Below are 20,455 nucleotides of genomic sequence, written 5' to 3'. Positions count from 1 at the left end.
TATCTCCGAAGTTTAAAGAAAGCTTTTTACTGCCTAGGAAAAACTTTGTAGGCTCAACCTATTAAGTATTTCTGTATGGTACAATTCAACTTCTTATCTTTTTCCTTTTTTCTTCCTCCCTTCCTTCCTTCTTTCCTTCCTTTCTTTCTTTTCTTTTCTTTCTTTTTTTTTTTTTTGAGACAGGGTTTTTCTGTGCAATAGACCTAGCTGTCCTGAAACTCACTCTGTAGACGAAGCTGGCCTCGAACTCAGAGATCCACCTGCTTCTGCCTCCGAACTGCTGGGATTAAAGGTGTGTGCCACCACTGCCCAGACAATATCAGCAATCTTAAACAAGTGAATATTTCTTTTTAATAATGGGCTTGAGATGGGAAGGAAAGAGTTTGACAATGTGGAACAAATATATTTTACTGATAGCCCCAAAACTGAGGAGAATGCAATAGGAATACACACATACTGAGCACATGCCACATGCCAGGAACTTTGAGGATATTTCAGAGGACAAGTAAAATTCAGAGCTTAGAAACTAGTTAGGAGATCTCTGTGAGTTTGAGGCCAGACTAGTCTACAGAACGAGTTTCAGGATAGACTCTAAAGGTACAGAGAAACCCAGTCTCCAAAACACCAAATAAACAAACAAACAAACAAATAAATAAAATAAAAACCCAGACAGTGGTGGTGCACTCAGGAGGCAGAGGTGAATTTGAGGAGAGTTCCAGGACAGGCTTCAAAGCTACACAGAGAAACCCTGTCTCGAACAATCAAAAAAAAAGGGGGAGGGGGAATTGTGCTGGGAGCAGGTCTTCTGGAAGAGCAAAAAGTGCTCTTAGCCTTAAGCCATCGCTCCAGCACTATGATTTTCTTTTTCTTTCCTTTTTTTTCTTTCCTTCCCTCCTTTCTTTCTTTTTATGAGGGGGGAGGTGTTGAAAAAGGGTTTCTCTGTGTAATAGCTCTGGCTGTCCTGGAACTCATTATCTAGACCAGACTAGCATTGAACTCACAGAGATCTGTCAGTCAGTGCCACCTTGTGCTGGAATTAAAGGCATGTGTCACCACCACCCAGTCTATGATTTAATTTTTAATAAACAACAGTGACTTTGATCTAAGTTTTATTTCATTTTATAATTTTATATTAGTGTATGAATATTGCTTTCTTTCTTTTTAAGACTTTGTAGTTCTGCCAGGCATGGTAGTACACACTTTCAATCCCAATATCAGGGAGAGGAATCAGGTGAATTTCTGTGAGTTGGAGCCCAGCCTGGGTTACATAGTGAGTTCTAGGCCAGTCAGAGCTATATAATGATTTGAGAAAGAGAATGATCGAGAGTGAGGATGACTATATTTATTGTCAGGTGTGGTAGTACATACCTGCATTCCCAGGACCATAAGTTTGCTAATTTAATAACTTGAGAACTTGAGGCTGGAGAGATGGATCAGTGGTTAAGAGCATTGGCTGCTCTTCCAGAGAACCTGGGTTCAATTCCCAGCACCTACATGGCAGCTCACACTCTGTAATTTCAGTTCTAGGGCATGGAACACTCTCACACAGGGCTGGAGAGATGGCTCAGTGGTTAAGAGCACTGTCTGCTCTTCCAAAGGTCCTGAGTTCAATTCCCAGCAACCACATGGTGGCTCACAACCATCTGTAATGAGATCTGGTGCCCTCTTCTGGCCTGCAGGCAGAGTACTGAAAATACTGTATACATAATAAATAAATAAATAAATAAAAGAACACTCTCACACAGACACGCATGCAGGCAAAACATCAATGCACATGAAATAAATGTAAATCAATAAAAATTAATTAAGGGATAGATGCAGAAACCCTCAGTCAAACATTAGGCCAGAGCTTGGGGAACCCCTTGGAAGAAGAGGAGAAAGGATTGTAGGAGCCAGAGGGGTCAAGAACACCATAAGAACATGACCTACAGAATCAACTAACCAACTATTACAGGGACTCACAGACACTGAATCGATTGTATGGGTCTGAGCTAGGTCCTCTGCATATATGTTATGGTTGTGTAGCTTGGTGCTCTTATTCCTAACAGTAAGAGTTGGGGGGTATCTCTGACTCTTTCACCTGCTCTTGGGATCCTGTCCCTCTTACTGGGTTGCCTCATTCAGTCTTGACAGTCTTGATATGAGGGTTTATACCTAGTCTTTTAAAAAATAATTATTTTCACTTTATATGCATTGGTGTTTTGCCTGTATGTATATCTGTGTGAGGATATCACACCTCCTAGAACAGTTGTGGGCTGCCATGTGGTTGCTGGGAATCAAACCCTGGTCCTCTGGAAGAGTAGCCATCTGTCCAGCACATACCTAGCCTTGTTGTAACTTGTTCTATTGATATCCCTGGGAAGCCTGTTACATGAAAGAGGAGTGGATCTGAGAAGAGGGGAGGTAGTGGGGAAGACAGAGAAGAATGGAGGGAGGGAAACGGAGGTGGGGATGTAACATATGAGAGAAAAAATACAAAAACAAAACAAAAAAATTCAGTGGAAATTGATAGGGTAGGATACTCCAGTGTTGGCCTCTCGCTTTCATATGTGGACAAGTATACCCTCATGACGAATGAAAACATCATACAAAAATATTAATGAAGGCCAGGTAGCAGTGGTGCACACCTTTAATCCCAGCACTTAGGAGGCAGAGACAGGTGGATCTCTGTGAGTTTGAGGCCAGCTTGGTCTACAAGAACTAGTTCCAGGTCAGCTAGGGCTATTAAGATTGTTATACAGAGCCAGGGGACAGGGGTTCGAATCCTGCCTGGTGATATCGATAACGATAATCGATCAATCGATAGGTTGTTATCGATAAATTGGAAAAAAAGATTGTTATACAGAGAAACCCTGTCTCAAAAAACAAAAACAAAACAAAACTATATATATATATATATATATATATATATATATATATATATATAGTGCAGGAGAATTATCTGTATTCTGTTAATCATGTATTTTAAATAAATGCTGATTGGCCAGGTAGGAAGTATAGGCAGGTCAACCAGATGGGGTAATGAGAACAGGAATGTTTCTTCTGGGAAGAAGGAAGTTCTTCCTTCATTCCTGCCCAGACCACCAAAGGAGCAACATGTGAGCTGCCATGCTGAGAAAGGTACTGAGCCGTGTAGCTAACATAGATAATGATAATGGATTAATAAAAGTTACAAGGATTAATAAGAAGCCTGACCTAATGGGTCAATCAGCTTTATAACTTATAGAGATCTCTGTGTGATTGATTTTCTCTGGGACTTGCCGGCTGTGGGGTACTGGGCGGGAACAGATCCCCCAACAAGCCGGCCCACATGTTACATATATATGTAACAGCTGGGTAGTGGTGGTTCATGCTTTTAATCACAGCACTCAGGAAGCAGAGGCAGGAGAATTAGAGGCCAGTCTGGTCTATGGAGTGAATTCTAGGACAGCCAGAGCTACACAAAGAAACACTGTCTTCAAAAACCAGAAAGAAAAAAAAATTGGGAACTTTACAATTTGTGTATTCTTTGACCACATATGAAATGAGATTATATTTGGATGTAGCTGGTTAGTGGTAATAAAGCATGCAGAAAGAGTTTAAGTGTGTATTTTAAAAACATGTTAATATTTTATTATTTTTTTATTGTATTTCATTGCATTTATTTATTTTGGGGAGGGTGGGGCATGTACTGGCCCATGTGTGGTGGTCTGAGGACAACTGTGGGCAATCAGTTCTCCTCTTCTACCATGTGGGTCCAGAGATTGAATTTAGGCTGAAAGGCCAGAGGCTAGCATCTTTATCAGCTGAGTCATCTCAATGGCCTCTCAGAGTTTGCTTAGACAGGCAGTAGGGAGATGAGCCAGTGACTACAGCCTCATCATAACCATAGCCTCCAGGTCTCTCTTCCTCATGTGTGTAACTCAGCCTGAATGACTCACTTATTTTTCAAGTTTAATAACTTTATTAGAAAGTGTAATTGATTGCACACAGGCATAAATGTAATTAAATTTTTTACATTTTTTAATGCATATAAAGGAGTTTTGCCCACATCTTTGTGCACCACATGGAAGCAGTGGCCATGGAGGCCAAAAGAGGGCATCAGATCCTCTTGGACTGGAGTTAAGAGAGTTGTGAACAGCCATGTGGGTGCTGAGATTTGAAACTTGGTTCACCTGGAAGAGCAACCACTGTTCTTAACTGCTAAGTGGTCTCGGAAGTCCAAATGTATATAATGTTTTGAATAGTAAAAACCTGATGCATATTATTACAGGGCATCTGTATGAGTGTGTGTGTATATATATAGAAATGGATATCCTTGGGAGGATATGAGCACAGGTGTAGCTCTACTTGGGTAGCTCATATCAAAATCCTTGTCTCCGGTGAGCTTCCTACCAATCTCCTGAAGCTAGGAATTTCCTTAGTAATTCACATGAAAGAAAGAAAATACAAACAACTGCTGACGATTTAGCAGCATTATGTAGCCTCATTTTTTTTCTTTTTTATTATCTATCTATTTATTTATTTATTTATTTTTGTGGTTTTTCAAGACAGGGTTTCTCTGTAGCTTTGGAGCCTGTCCTAGAACTAGCTGTTGTAGACCAGGATGGCCTCAAACTCACAGAGATCCACCTGCCTCTGCCTCCCAAGTGCTGGAATTAAAGGCATGCACCACCACCGCCCAGCCTATTTTTATTTTCGAGATAGAGTCTCATTATATAGTCCTGGCTGGTCTAGAACTATCTATGTAGACTAAGCTGGCCTCGAACTCAGAAATCCACCTGCTTCTGTCTCCTGAGTGCTAGGATTAAAATCAAGTACCAACAATCTTGCCCTTCCCCCCAATTTAATTATATTTCTATACCAACAGCAAAAATTATTTTTTTAAAAAATATTTATTCATTATTTATGTGTATGTATATATGTGCACTACATCTGTGCAGTGCCCACAGAGGCCAGAAGAGGACACTGGATCCCCTCGGACTGAAGTTACAGACAGCTGTGAGCTGCCATGTAGGTACTGGGAAATGAACCTGAGTCTCTGAAAGAGCGACAGGTACTCTCATCCACTGAGCCATCTCTCCAGTTCCAACAACAAAATTTTTTTTAAAAAAATTACAAAGACAAAATTTATAATACTATCAATTTAATAAAGTATTCGGGCTGGAGATGCAGCTCCACTGCTTGTGCAGCTCCTGTGATACCTGGGGTTTGACTGCCAGCATTGTACACAACCAAGTGTGGGGAGAATTCAGACGACCCCAGCCCCCAAGAGGTGGAAGCAGGAGGGTCAGAAGTTCAGGGTCATCTAGGTTACATAGAAAGTTTAAGGCCAGAGTGAGCAACAGGAGACTTAGTCTCAAGATGAATGAATGAACACACAAAATAAAAATGAATCTAACGAAAGAGGGCTGGAGGGCTCAGTGGTTAAGAGTACTTGTTGCTCTTCCAGAGGACTCAGGATCAGTTTCCAGCACCCACATAGTGGTTTCCAACCATTTATAACTCTGGTTCCAGGAGATCAGACAGTCTCTTCTGACCTCAATAGACACTAGGAATGTATGTGGTGCACACACATAATACATGTAAGTGAAACATTCATACACATAAATATCAATTAATAAATAATTTAAAACAATTTTAAGGGCCAGGCGGTGGTGGCACATGCCTTTAATCCCAGTAATCGGGAGGCAGAGGCAGCAGTATCTCTGTGAGTTCGAGGCTAGCCTGAACTACAAGAGCTAGTTCCAGGACAGGCTCCAAAGCTACAGAGAAACCTTGTCTCAAAAAAAACCAAAAAAGAAGAAGAAGAAGAAGAAGAAGAAGAAGAAGAAGAAGAAGAAGAGGAAGAGGAAGAGGAAGAGGAAGAGGAAGAGGAAGAGGAAGCAGAAGAAGAAGAAATTGTGGGTGGTGGTGGCACATTCCTTTAATTCCAGCACTAGGGAGGCAGAAGCAGGCAAATCTCTGTGAGTTCGAGGCCAGCCTGGTCTACAAGAGCTAGTTCCAGGACAGGCTCCAAAGCTACACAGAGAAACCCTGTCTCGAAAAAAAAATTTAAGCATGGGGGCTGGAAAGATGGCTCAGAGGTTAAGAGCACTGGCTACTCTTTCCACGGTTCCAAGGGTTCTGCGTTCAATTCCCAGCAACCACAGGGTGGCTCACAATTACTTGTAATGAGATCTAGTGCCCTCTTCTGACCTGCAGGCATACCATGCAGGCAGAACACTGTATACATAATAAATACATCTTTAAAAAATTTTTTTTAAGGAGTTAACAGTTTTGTAAACTGAACACTATAAAACACTGCTAGAGGTCTGTGAGGTGGCTCAGCCGGTAAAGATCCTTGCCTCTGAATTTGATCCCAGAACCCACAAGTTAGAGGAAGAGAACTGACTCCCTCAAGCTGTCTTCCGATGTCTACAGTTGTGCTATGGCACATTGTGTCTGCACACACACACACACACACACACACACACACACACAGAGAAAGAGATAAATTAACATAATAAGGAAACAATAAATTTCAAAGTGGCACTGTAAGACTTTAAGACAATTCTGAAGCCATTTCTGACAATTCCAAACCCTCTCAGCCTCTGTGCCTCAGTGCTTCCCCTCCTCCCCTGGGAACCAAGGACCTAACAGCTACACATGCACGTACTCAGTTCCTGAACAATTACCCATACACGTATGTTTTGACTCAGTCCCCTGGGAAACGGGGTCAAAATGACCTCTTACCTCATCTGATCTGACAAAAGTTCTCCAGTCAATTATTGGTATTAGTCCTTTTCGAATAAGTCAATCATAATGGTCAAGGAACAACCCCTCTTGTTTCTATAGGGCCTTCTCCTTTAAAAGCAGACTGTACCAGCTATTCAAGGTCTCTCGGCTTCCCGAATGCTGAGGGACCCTGTCATGACAGAATTAATAAAATCCTCATGCTTTTGCATCGGTATATGAGGTGGTCTCTGGGGGCGACTCCTTCTCGGTTTGGACACTAGAGTCCAACAGCACAAAGAAATTAAAATAATAACTCTTTGTTAAAGGCACTAAAGTGATTAGATAAACTATTACACTACAATCAATAATTAACAGTAACAGTCATATGACTTTTGAAATACTCTGAGAATGGAGAGAGGCAATAAAACCAATAGCTATAGTTTCCATGATTACACTATTTCCTTATAGCTTCTAAGACATTCTGACCACACTGACTAAATTCTGTGTTACTAATTTAAACCAGTTTAAGTTGTTTTACTCTCAGGCAAACCTTTAGTCCAATTTCTGTGTGTATCTAACTATAGACCCCAACATACTAAGTACACATTAGAAGCAAAAAGAAAGAATCAGACGTTTTCTTTTTGGTTTTTCGATACAGGGTTTCTCTGTGTGGCCCTGGCTGTCCTGGAACTCACTCTGTAGACCAGACTGGCCTGGAGTTCAGAGATCCACCTGCCTCTGCCTCCCGAGGGCTGGGTTAAAGGGGTGTACCACCACCGCCCAGCTCATTGTTCTTGAATTTCAATTACAGCTTTTGCCTGCCCTTTTGAAACTTGGGAAAACACTAATCAGAGTTTGTCATTATTGTAACAAACTATCTGAGAGAAGCAATCTAAAGGGACTGAAGATTTCTTTAGGTCATTAGTCTCTGGCAAGGGAAAACTGGAAGCCTGTCCTGGATCAGAGCTTCTCACTCCCTGCAAATCAGGAAGTGAAGAGAGGGAGAGAAAGGTCAGTGGGCTCCACCCAATGGCTAGCTTTTCTGCAAACTTGACACTTGTCCTTAGCAGGCAAGCCTGCAGGGCATTTTTTTAATTCGTGATTGATGGGGGAGGGCCCAGCCCATTGTGGATAGGGTCTCCCCTGGTAGGTGGTTCTGGATGCTTTTTTGTTTTGTTTTGTTTTTCTGAGACAGGGTTTCTCTGTGTAAAGCTCTGGCTGTCCTGGAACTCACTTTGTAGACTTGGCTGGCCTCAAATTCACAAAGATCCACCTGCCTCAACCTCTGGAGTGCTGGGATTAAAGGTGTTCACTACCACACCCAGCTCTCTGGATGCTTTAAGAAAGCAGTGGTGGCACTAGACTTTAATTCCAGCATTGAGTTCAAGGCCAGCCTGAACTCCGAGACTGCCAGGGGCTACCCAGAGAAATCCTGTCTTGAAAAAAACAAACAAAACAAAAAAGAAAACAGTCTGAGCAAGGCAGTAACAGCATTCCTCCATGGCCTCTGCTTCATCTCCTGCCTCTTGGTTCCTGTGTCTGACTTCCTGATTTGGTTTCCCTCACTGGACTGTAATTCAGGATTTGTAAACCCTTTCCTCCCCAGATTGCTTTTGTTCCTGGTGTTTCATCACAACAGTAACTCTAAGATGACCTTACTTCCTTTCACTAGGCCCCTCTCCCCATCCCCAAGAGTCTACTGTCTCTCAGTGATACCACATGCTGGTAACTAACCTTAAGCACTGAGTCTGCAGGGCATTGATAGGATCCAAACAGAGCCCAGCTATTCAATACCTACCTGGATAAAACAGCAAGACTGCAAGACCCTTTCCGTGCGTAGGGATGGGGGGGGGGGTACAAACTATAACATATAATATTTAACCATCTCAAGGCATCAATATTTAAAACAGTATCAGCCTGGTGATGGTGGCACTTGCCTTTAATCCCAGCACTTGGCAGGCAGAGGCAGGTGGATCTCAGAGAGTTTGAGCCCAGTCTGGTCTACAAAGCGAGTTCCAGGATAGCCAGGAATGTTACACAGAGAAAACCTGTCTCAAAAAAAACAAAACATAACAACAACAAAAAAGTTAAAACAGCATCATTTACATTTACAGACACTAGAACTATTTTTTCAGATGCGAAAACAGTTTGGAGCAGCTCAGTAATCTGCCCAATTGAGGTATAAATGGAGCAGATAAGGAAGGATTCCATCTCAGCTCTGACAACAAAATTTATGTCCAGATCAAGGAGTCAGTGCTGCCAGGAATTTACCGTCCAGGAACTTGAATCATAGACAGCTATTAGGTACCAAGATGGATGCCTAGTACAAAAATGGAGTTTCTTGCCGGGCGGTGATGGCACATGCCTTTAATCCCAGAATTTGGGAGGCGGAGGTAGAAGAATCTCTGTGAGTTCAAGGCCAGCCTTGTCTACAAGAGCTGGTTCCAGGTCAGCTAGGGCTGTTATACAGAGAAAGCCCTGTCTCAAAAAAACAAAACAAAACAACAACAAAATGACTTTCTTTGGCCATCATAGATGCGTGAATAAAACTCTTTTCCTGCTAAAATGAAACTGCGAATGTCACTAGTGAGTTGCCTTACTTTGAACTATAACTATCATTGAAAAGCAAATTCTCCATCTACATAAAACTACCTAAACCTGTTTCAGATTATAAAGTTAGAACTGGTCATTAAATTTGAAAATTAGAAAATTTCAGTAAAACTTCTTGCTGTTTAGGATTTATTATAATAAATGGGTGGTCTCTGAAAAGAAAGAGCAGAAACCATAGGATGTTACAGTGGGAAGGAAGTTAGAGGCCATGCTACCTGTCCTACATAACTAACTGAGAGATGAACACTCAGTCAAAGCTCAGAGTCAAAAATTGCTGTACTTCCTAGGTTGCAATAGTACCTAAAGTAAGAGATTAAAGGCACATGGAAAATAGGTGTTTGAGATGTGATTTTCTTTTCTTTTCTTTTTTCTTTTTTTGGTTTTTCGAGACAGGGTTTCTCTGTAGCTTTGGGGCCTGTCCTGGAACTAGCTCTTGTAGTCCTTGAACTCACAGAGATCTGTCTGCCTCTGCCTCCTGAGTGCTGGGATTAAAAACGTGTGTCACCACCGTGCGGCTTCAACTCTACTTAATTAATCTCTCAAACTGGGCAAAGAGAAACAACAAAATTCCAGATAAGTACATAATAGCTGATAAAGAGAAAATGTTCAATAATTAGCTAGGTGTGATGTGTAATGCTGTAATACCAGCATTTGCGAGGCAGAGGCAGGGAAAGAGTTCAGTGACAGCCTTGGCTACACAGTGAGTTCCAGGCTACTTGAAATTAACTCAAAGAATAAGTCTTAAAACACTGGGTGTGGTGGCACACATCTTTCTTTAATCCTAGTATTTGGGAAGCAGAGACAGGCAGAAGATCTCCTTGAGTTCAAGGTCAGTCTGGTCTACAAAGTGAGTTCCCAGGAGAGACTACAAAGCTACAGAGAAAAGAGAAACCTTGTTTCAAAAAAAAAAAAAATCAAAAACCAAAAGACCAACTCCACCAAAAATCAACAGATAGAAACTGTTCACTAAATATTTGCAAATGTTTAAGTGAGTTAGATATTATTGTTTCCATTTCTCAACTTTCCTTTGAGTTACTATTTTATATGCTGTCATACCCTATAGATAAAACTAGTTTCTTTGATTTTATTGTTGTTTTGCTTTTTTTTTTCTTTTTTTGTCCTTTGAGACAGGGTCTCACTGTGTAGCCATGGCTGGCCTGGATCTCACTATGTAATCCAGGCTGTCCTCAAAGTTTTAGTCATCATTGTGTCTCAACCTTCTTAGTGCTGGGATGAAAAACATAAACCTACCATGAGGTTACTACTTCTAAGTCAAATTCCAAAATGTTATTCACATTTTAATAGGCATGAATTCAGGTTTAAGATGGGGCTGGAGAGATTGGTCAGTAGTTAAGAGAGCATGGTCTGCTCTCCTAAAGGACCCAGGGTTTGGCGTTGGATTCCCAAAATCCATACAGTATCTCCCAATAGTTTGTAATTCCATCTGATGCCCTCTTATGGCCTCTGAGGAACCAGACACACATGTGGTGCAGACAGACCCAAAAGCAAGACATCCATAAGACATCATTTTTGTTTTTTAAGCATAAAAAATAAAAAAATAATTATATCACCTTTTCAAATATTAAATAATAATGAAAATATCTTGTTCTTTCAAAGTTTGTTTCAGGGTCGGAGTTGTAATGTTGTTTAGCGTGCACCAAGCTCTGTAGTTGATCCCCAACACCACATAAACTATGGTGGTACATAGTTTCTGCCTTTATTATTATTTTTCTTTTGAGATAGGGTCTCACCTTGCTGGCCTGGAACTTACTGTGTAGACCAGGCTGGTCTCAAACTCATAAAGATCCACCTGCCTTTATCTCCTGAACGATAGGATTAAAGGCATGTATCACAACATACATGTTGTGTATCAACATACATGTATCAAAAATATAGCTCAATTTTTTTTTTTAAATGAGACAGGGCTTCTGTATAACAACCCTAGTCTTCCAGGAATTAGCCCTGTAGACCAGGCTGGCTTCAAAATCACAGAGATCCACCTGCCTCTGCCTTCTGAGTGTTGGGATTAAAGCCGTGTGCTATTCCCAGCACTCAGGAGGCAAAGACAGGTAGATCTTTGTGAGTTCAAGAACAGCCTGCCCGGCTGGGCGGTGGTGCACGCCTTTAATCCCAGTACTCGGGAGGCAGAGGCAGGCAGATCGCTGTGAGTTCGAGGCCAGCCTGGTCTACAAGAGCTAGTTCCAGGACAGCCAAGGCTGCCATGTCTCGAAAAACTAAAAAAAAGGGCACGTGCCATCACTGCCTGGCTTCAAAACATTTTCTTTAGTTTTGTTTTTTGAGACAAGGTTTCTCTGTGTAATAGCTCCGACTGGCCATCACCAATGGGCAAAATAATTTTTTAAATTTATTTATTTATTATATATATACTGCCAAGAGATGGCACCAGATCTCATTACAGATGGTTGTGAGCCACTACGAAGTTACTGGGAATTGAACTCAGGACCTCTGGAAGAGCAGTCAGTGCTCTTAATCTCTGAGTCATCTCTGCAACCCCTGCAAAACATTTTTTTTTTAAAAGAAATTCTGTCCTAGAGCAGGGAACACCTGTGGGTTGAGCTGAGGCTGCAGGGGAGTGGGAGAGTACTGATTAAAAAAATACAAGGCACTGCTCCTTTCTCCAGTTCTGATCAGCTCCCCTACCAGGGATCTAATCTGGCCGGAGTCTGCCTCCCTCCTGAGTAGACCAGAGGCCTCATCTGGTAGCAGTTCCCCACTCCAAGTGACTAGACTGGGGGTCCAAACTGGTGTTTTCCCCTGGGACACTGACACAGAGTAGTCAAGTGCTAGAACCACCACAGTAGGCATAGCTGATCAAGGACTGCCACTGGGATGGAGTGGTGCAGTGACTCTCCCAGAAGTCCACCTCTCAAGCTCTCTTCCTATACCATCCTGGGCTTTGCCTTGTCTGAGGCCATGGGGGCTCTTCTGTTCGATAGCTGCCTTCCTCATCCTCTGTGGAGTCACCAGCCATTCATACTGGTGTGGAGTGGAGTTTGCTAGGCTTCACCATCAAACAGGTTTCTCAAAGAAAGAGTGGGGGGAAGGGAAGGAGGGAGGGAGGGAGGACAGAAGGAAGGAAGGAAGGAAGGAAAGACAAAAGGAAAGAAGCCACTTTGTCCTAACCCCAAACTGGAATTCATTTAATAAATTTTTTAAAAAGTGAAACTCAGGGACCAGGCAGTGGAGGTGCATGCCTTTAATCCCAGCATTTGGAGGCAGGTGGAATCTGTGAGTTTGAGGCCAGCCTGGTCTACAGAGTGCTGGAATTAGAGGATTTTGCCACCACTACCCAGCAAATTTCCTTGTAATTCATTATCAGCTTATATTTACTTGTTTTTTTCACTTTTTTAATTTTTTTCAGACAGGGGTTCTCTGTGAAACCATCCTAGCTGTCCTGGAACTCACTCTGTAGACCAGGCTGATCTCGAACACACAGAGATCTGCCTGCCTCTGCCTCCCAAGTGCTGGAATTAAAGGTGTATGCCACCACAACCCATTTATGTTTATTTATACAAGTATTTTATTTTATTATTATGCTCAAAGTTTTATTTATTTATTTATTTATTTATTTATTTATTTATTTATTTATTTATTTTGCAGGGGGTCAGGCTAATCTCAGACCAAAGCTCCAGGCTTAACTAAGGATGACCTTGAGCTCCTGATACTCCTACCCCTCCTCCAGGTCTACTTCCCCTCCTCCTACCTGACCCTGAGTGCTTAAGTCAGTAAGACTGTCTGTGAATGAATAAAGACAAACTACAGCAAAACCCTGTCTAGAAAAACTAAAAAAAAAAAAAAAAAAAAAGTAAATTAGAAATTCATTGAGTGGTTTCTGTCTCATAATGAAATACAGAAAAAAAGTTAGACTCAGGAATGGGAATTCTACTTTCCAACTTAATGTCTAAGTCAAACACGCACACACACTCTCTTACTTGCCTGTTCCATAATGCTGAATTCTGTTTACATTTTAAGCATGTGGGAATAATAGAGACTAATCAAGATGATATTGCTAGCACTCAAAATTGAGTAATTGTGGTCTAGGGAGATGGCTCAGTGGTGAAAAGCATTTTCTGCTCTGGGGAGGATCTGGATTTGGTTCCGAGCACCAAGTAAGGCAAATCACACTCAGTAACTCTAGTTTCCCAGTTCTGGGGGATTCAACTCTTCTGCCCCTGAGGTCACTACATTCACATGCATGTACACACAAAAAATAAATTTTTTCCCCCGAGGTAGAGTATTACTATGTAGTCCTGGCTGGTCTTAACTTGGTAGGTAAACCAGGCTGGCCTCAAACTCATAGACATCTTCCATCTTTACCTCTCATGTCACATTTTAAATAATAATAAAAAAAACCTATAGAGCTGGAGAGATGGCTCAGCGGTTAAGAGCATTGCCTGTTTTTTCAAAGGTACTGAGTTCAATTCCCAGCAACCACATGGTGGCTCACAACCATCTGTAATGAGGTTTGGTGCCCTCTTCTGGTATGCAGACAGAATATTGTATACATAATAAGTAAATAAATAAATATTTTTAAAAAAACTATAAGCTTTACATACCTATTATCAAATAAATGGATACTACAAAATGCTGCATACACCTTCCCAAAGCATATACTCACGTGGAATATTATTCAGTCATAAAAAGGAAAGTCTTTTTTTTTTTTTTTGAGACAAGGTTTCTCTGTAGCTTTGGAGCCTGTCCTGGAACTAGTTCTTGTTGACCAGACTAGCCTCAAACTTATGGAGATCTCTCTGCCTCTGCCTCCCAAGTGCTGGGATTAAAGGCATGCGCCACCACCGCCAGGCAGGAAAGACATTCTTTTTTTTTTTGATTTATTTATTTATTTATTTTCTTTTTTCTTTTTCTTCACGCTTGTAGCAAAGGTTACTATCAAACTCCACTCACAGGACGGAGTGGGGGTTAGCGAAACCTTGCCCCTCGTTTAGCACACTACCTACACTTGCTAGTTCATCGGCCAGGTTGTAACCTGACTCCAAGCTCTAACAATGTCCACGATTTATTTATTTACTATGTATAAAGTGCATGCCAGAAGAGGGCACCAAGTCTCATTACAGATGGCTGTGAGCCACCATGTGGTTGCTGGGAATTGAACTCAGGACCTTTGAAGAGCAGGCAAAGCTCTTAATGACTGAGCCATCGCTCCAGTCCAGGAAAGACATTCTTATACATGCTGTGCAATATGAATACTTCTTAAAGACATCATGGTAAGGGCAGGCATGGTAACACACACTCGAAATACCACCATTTAGGAGGCAGAACAATCAAGAGTTCAAGGTCATCCTTTTTGTTCGTTTTGTTTTTTGGTTTTTTTTTTTTTTTTTGAGACAGGGTTTCTCTATAGCTTTGGAGCCTGTCCTGGAACTAGCTCTTGTAGACCAGGCTGGCCTCAAACTCACAGAGATCTGCCTGCCTCTGCCTCCCGAGTACCACCACTGTACAGCTCAATCTTTTGCCTTTTATTTTTTATTTATTTTTTTAAAAAGATTTCTTTTTTTATTATGCATACAATGTGCTTCTCCCATGTACGCTACATGTCAGAAGAGGGCACCAGATCTCATTACAGAGGATTGTGAGCCACCATATGGTTGATGGGAATTGAACTCAGGTCCTCTGGAAGAGTATCCAATGCTTTTAACCTCTGAGTCATCTTTCCAGCCCTCCTGAACACACACACACACACACACACACACACACACACACACATATATATATATATATATTATATAATATATTTGTGAGTTTGTGGTGGCATATGCTTTTAATCCCAGCATGATCTGGAGGCAGAGACAGGAGGATCTCTATGAATTCCAGTGAGGCCAGCCTGGTCTACAGAGTGAGTTCCACGACAGCCAGGGTGGTTACACAGAGAAACCCTGTATCAAAAACAGAACCAAAGGACGAAAAATCTATTTTATGTGTATGAGTGCTTTACCTGAATGTATGTATATGCACCTCGTGTGTGCCTTTGGAGGTCAGAAGAGGGGTTGGACCCTCAGGAACTGGAGTTATGGATGATTATGAGCTGCAATGAGAATGTTCAGAATCAAACTCTGGTCCTTTGCAAGAGCAGAATATGCATGTTCTTAACAACTGAGTCATCTCTCCAGCTTCAAGGGACTTATTTAATGGGCATGGAGCTTCAGTTTTACAAGATAGGTTCTAGAGATGCACTGGATTATGGTTGTACAACAATGGGAATGTCCTAATACCCTGAACTATGTGCTCCAAATGGTTACAAGTAGAAAGTGGGTATGATGGTGCATGTCTGAAATGACAGTATTTGTGAGGTAGAGGTAGGGGATTGCAACAAATTGGAACCCAGCCTCGGCTACATAGTAAATAATACCAGGCCAATCAGGGACACATAAATATATATCCCATTTAACAAATTATAAAGCAAGTGTACATGTATTGTAGTTTTAAGAAATAGCACACTGGCTAGGTGTGTGGTGCAGAACTTTAATCCCAGCACTCAGGAGGCAGAGGGAGGGGTATCTCTTAGTTGGAGGTCAGTTGTACATTTGGAGTTTGAAGTCAATTAGGGTTGCATAGTTAAATTCTGTTTCAAAAACAAACCAACCCAAACCAAATACCCACCTCAAGCCCACAGAAATATATTTTTAGGGTACCCTGTGTCTGTCCTCATCACAACCCTTTTCCTTCCTACCATGACAAGATTAGTTGAATAAACCTCATAAAATGCAAATACATCATTAAATTTCAATGTTTTTTTGTAAATGCAAAACAAAAAAATGTGAAAAACAAAACGGTAAGAACTTTTAAAGGTGTCCCTTCCTTTTTTCTCTCTTGTAATTCTTATTCTGAACCTATTTTGGTTCCATAGTTGACTTCACCTATAGTGTTTAATTAAAACAAAACAAAACAAAAATTCAACATAGGTTTTTTCATCCCTCCCTCTCTCTTGCCTTCAACTACAAAGAAACAATGCTTTAAGCCCTTTGTGCCCTTTTAGAAAATTACACAGATACCCCATTGTGGAACCCTATAATCCCTCCGTGCAAAGGAAGAGATTAGCATATGAATACAAAGCAAAATGAATCCAGAATACAAAACGATCTATCGAGTTATGAAGGTTTTGTATTCTTAAAAATGAATTTATTTCCTCTTTTGTATTGTATTGCCCTTTTCGTGGCCTAAGGGTTAAGGAAATTGAGCTTCCCCCTCCGAGCTGGCTACCCGGAAAAGGATTTTTAAAAAAACCACACACACACACACACACACACACACACACACACACACACACACACACATCACAACAGATTCTAGGAGGTGCAAAACCAACAGATGGCTTCTAGCGCCAGTAATCGTCAGTGGAATCTGCTACACTAGAAATCAGCTTGCTTGCCTGTGAGGAGTGTAGAAAGTGCTGTTCGCTAACTGCGTGGTGAAGGAGAGAAAGCCATAGAAGAGAGAGCCATAATGCTGACGTTGAAGGCCCGGCCCCGTGAGGTTGCATAGGGTAAGTGGCGTTGGCCAGGCGGCGGTGGCGAAGGGGAAGGGAAGAGGATTTGGGCTAGGGGCGGGGCTTGAGGCGCAGCGTGGCTCCTGATTGCCGGAGCGCCGCTGCCAATCTTGCCGATCCGCTGGCTTAACCAGTGCGCTGGCGAGACGCGCTCAGATATACTGAGCGAGCGCTGAGAAGCAGTCTCAGATCCTGACGGTGCAGCAGCCCGCAGCCTCAGCCAGGGAGTCCCAGCCGCTTTCAATGGAGGAGAAGCCCGGCCAGCCACAGCCTCAGCACCATCACAGCCACCACCATCCGCACCATCACCCCCAGCAGCAGCAGCAGCCGCAGTCGCACCACCACCACCATTACTATTACTACAACCACAGCCACAACCACCACCACCACCACCATCACCAGCAGCCTCACCAGTACCTGCAGCATGGAGCCGAGGGCAGCCCCAAGGCCCAGCCCAAGCCGCTGAAACATGAGCAGAAACACACCCTCCAGCAGCACCAGGAAACGCCGAAGAAGAAAACAGGTCCGGGAGGCAGGGCGGTGGGGGAAGGGGACCCGGGCTGGGGGGGGGGCAGCGAGGGGGTGGGGGTGGGGCTAGCTGGGAAAAGCGCGGACCCGGTCGGGGTGTGCGTCCCGCGGGGCCGGGGATGCCCCCTTTCATTCTTCCCGGGCGCGGGCCGCGAGGTGGGGATCGCAGCGCCCTCTCCTTCCCCCCAGCATGGGAGAGGCCCGCGCAGGCCAGCGTGACCTTCCCCGGCCCCCGCCCCGGCTGGAGGCAGACCTGGACGCCCGGCCTTGCAAGTCAAACCTTATTTTTATTTTTATTTTTCCTCCTCTGCGGCCCCGGAGTTGCCTGAATGTGGGGGGCCCTAAGAAAAGGTGAAACTCGGCCGCCCTCAAAAAAAAAAAATTCCCTCGAGGTGTATGTGATTCAGGCGGGTCTAGTGAATCCGGGCGCGGGCGGTGTCGCGAGACCCTCCCGCGGGCGGCACGGAGCCGGGCTGAGCCGAGGCGAGGAAGCGTCCGCCCTCACCCGCCACCCCTAGCCCACCTGTGGCCTTGGGGTTTGCTGTCTGGGGGGCGGTGGGGACCCCTTCGTTCCGGGGGTCATTTTCACCCCTAAACGGCCCTGTCGGGCGCCGGGCCCTGCTGTCTGTCCGCGAGGCTCCTCCGGAGGCCGGCGCCCCTGGCCCGCTCTTCTCATAGCCGGCGAGGCTGGAATGTTCTCTCCTCCTCGCGGGGCCGCTTCCTGTCCGCCATGTTGGAAGCCGATTCCTGTCACCGACTCCGGCCGGCAGAGGAGCGGAGGGGGGGAAGGGTGCGGAAGGCCACACGGCACGCCGGGACCGACGGCCCGGGACCCTCGGCGGCCACGGCCGGGTCCCCCGCACTGCGGGCGGCCGGCGCCCGCCGCCCCTCCCCCCGCCCCGGGTCGGGTTGTGTAACCCGGTGGCGGCCGCGCGGCCCCGGGCGGGTCCCTGGGGTGAGGGGCGGGGGCGGTTGGGGTGGGGGAGGGAAGCGGCCACGAGGGGAGCGGCCTGCACCGTGGACCCGCGCGCCGACGGCCGCGTTTCCCGCTCCCGGGTGCGGCGGGAGGCGCGGGCGGGCGGCCGGGCGGGGAGACGGCCTCGAAGACGAGCTTGAGAGGGAAGGAGGCCCGGGCGGCGGCCACGGGCCTGCGAGGGGCGAGGGGTTCGTTTTCGGTAGAGGCGGTGCCTGAGACCGGGTGGGGTACCCAGCGGGAACCGAGCTCCCGGGTCACGAGTTTCTCTGCCACAGGAATCTCATCTCCTGCCAGGTTCGCTCACGACTCCGCCTCAGAGGCTCTCACTTAGGCCTTTTTCTTTCCAGCAGCGCCTTTCCTACCAAAAAAAAGTGTGGGGGGAGACAACCTCTTAAACCTTGTTCCATCCGTTTCCCATCCAGCAGCCAGACTTCTGGGTACGGGTAGTGACTGCAGGGAGGGATGAATCAAATGGGTGGACAACAGGCACAGTTTGGGTCCCCTCTCTTACTAACGAAGACCTGAAAGTGGCTTGGCCGTGAGGTTGTGTCAATACCTTCTTACCTTGAACAAGACTTTCGGTGGTATTAAAGGGAAAGGTAGTTTGTGCATTTCAGAACCGATATGGATCCCCAAACTGAATTTTATTTAACATGCTAAACTCCAAAGTCTTGAGGAAATAACTCAAGAAATGAGCATCAAAGTTTATATATTCGTAGATTAAAAGTGTTTATAAACCGAAGAGATATGAAGGGAAAACTTAGAAAAATGTTAAAGTCAGCCTGCCATTTAATACGAGCAGTTACTGATGAAAAACTTATTGTAGGCAATGCAACTTTGAAGACAGCAGCTGGCTATCAGATTCTCCTTTGTAAGGTGGCACGGACTGATGATAGTGTGCACTGGAAGTTAAGTGCTTAATTGTGAGGATCTGGAGCAGCCTAGAAACTTAGGAATTATGTAACACTGCATTAATTTTGGTTTTCAGAAGGTGAGAAAATATTAAGGTTGTCAAATAATGGTACTTCTTAGATGTCAAATTTACACTCTATAAAGTTTGTGTGTTCCCCACAGGACTCCACCTCATAGAGATGCAGACCCTGAATCATTAAGTGGCACCCCTAAAAATGTCTTAAGTTGGGATGAAGACTAAGGAGGGAAAGTGTTTGAAAATTTTAAGATAATAAGTTTGCCATATGTGGTTTGGTCATACAGTGCTGTTACTTCTTTGTGGACAGTGCTAAGAAAAGAATGTTTTGGGGCCATCACTGTTACTCCCAAGCCTTTGAGAAACTGGTTCTCAGAACTCAGAAAAGGGTACAAGAGAAGACCAGATGTGTTGAGTGATTGTAGTGTCACATCCAGAAGCTAGGCTGAGTCCCTTTGAAGTGGAATTAGCATGGTAGCCCTAAATAATATGTACTAGGAAATTTTTTAATATTTAGGCTTTAAAAGATGCCTTTCATACTTAGTGCATACCAAAGCCACAGGGGGAGAAGTATTACCGTAGTTAAATGCAAAAAATTGTCATTAAAACAGGTATAGTGGGCCGTATTGTTTTATAAACTGAGGATTGAGCCTAGGACACTGGGTGTGCTAGGCAGTAGTTGTCTATCAGCTCAGCTACAGACTTTATAATTTAAGTAGTAATTCTGGTGTCTCACTCTCCAGTGTAGCTTGAATTAGTGTGGGCCACCATTTCCTACTGAAATGTTTTTTCCGTGAGTGATTTCTGGTATCTGAACCATTAAGTACTCTTAAGTAGTAATTGTTCTGGTTTACTTATAAAACTGTACTTTGATTCAAATCAAACATCAGCTTTATTTTTTTTTTTTTTTGCTTGTAACATTGCCCTCCTCTATTTAAAATACAAAAGTTATGAGTAGTGATCCAGAAGATACAGATTGTTAAACCTATTGAGCTACTAAACCATGAGGTAATTCTTGTCTACTTGTTGTCTTTGATCCAGTTTCAGGAGGGTAAATTTAATTATCCGATCTGGTTCTCCCCTGTCCCTAAGGCTTTTTTTTTTGTTTTAGATAGGATTGCATGATGCACCACTGTGCCTGACTCAACTTTGTGCTTTTGGGGTTTATTTATTTGAGACAAGCTCTGACCTG

The 20,455-nt window shown here is 43.7% G+C and overlaps 1 protein-coding gene and 1 non-coding gene across 3 annotated transcripts in view; one reads left to right on the top strand and one right to left on the bottom strand.

The window, feature by feature from the left end:
- Positions 1-14,197: 14,197 nt before the first annotated feature.
- On the bottom strand, positions 14,198-14,342 carry LOC146893104 (small nucleolar RNA SNORA62/SNORA6 family). Its single transcript, XR_015003924.1, has one exon. It is a non-coding gene; the product is annotated as a small nucleolar RNA SNORA62/SNORA6 family (small nucleolar RNA).
- Positions 14,343-16,970: 2,628 nt separating this feature from the next.
- The window catches only part of Nufip2 (nuclear FMR1 interacting protein 2), a 29,660-nt gene continuing 26,175 nt past the window's right edge, over positions 16,971-20,455 (top strand). Inside the window, exon 1 of one of the 2 annotated variants that reach the window (XM_085695393.2) lies at positions 16,971-17,354. In XM_085695393.2, coding sequence (XP_085551519.1) covers positions 17,075-17,354 — 280 coding nt within the window. In that variant the 5' untranslated portion in view covers positions 16,971-17,074. The remainder of the gene's footprint in view (positions 17,355-20,455) is intronic. The other variant, XM_085695392.2, reaches the window with a different exon arrangement.

This window comes from Myodes glareolus, chromosome 9 (assembly GCF_982192425.1).
Source record: "Myodes glareolus chromosome 9, mMyoGla1.1, whole genome shotgun sequence".
Taxonomy (NCBI): domain Eukaryota; kingdom Metazoa; phylum Chordata; class Mammalia; order Rodentia; family Cricetidae; genus Myodes; species Myodes glareolus.
Note: the sequence above shows the minus strand (reverse complement) of the source record. Positions and strands in the feature narration are given on the sequence as shown.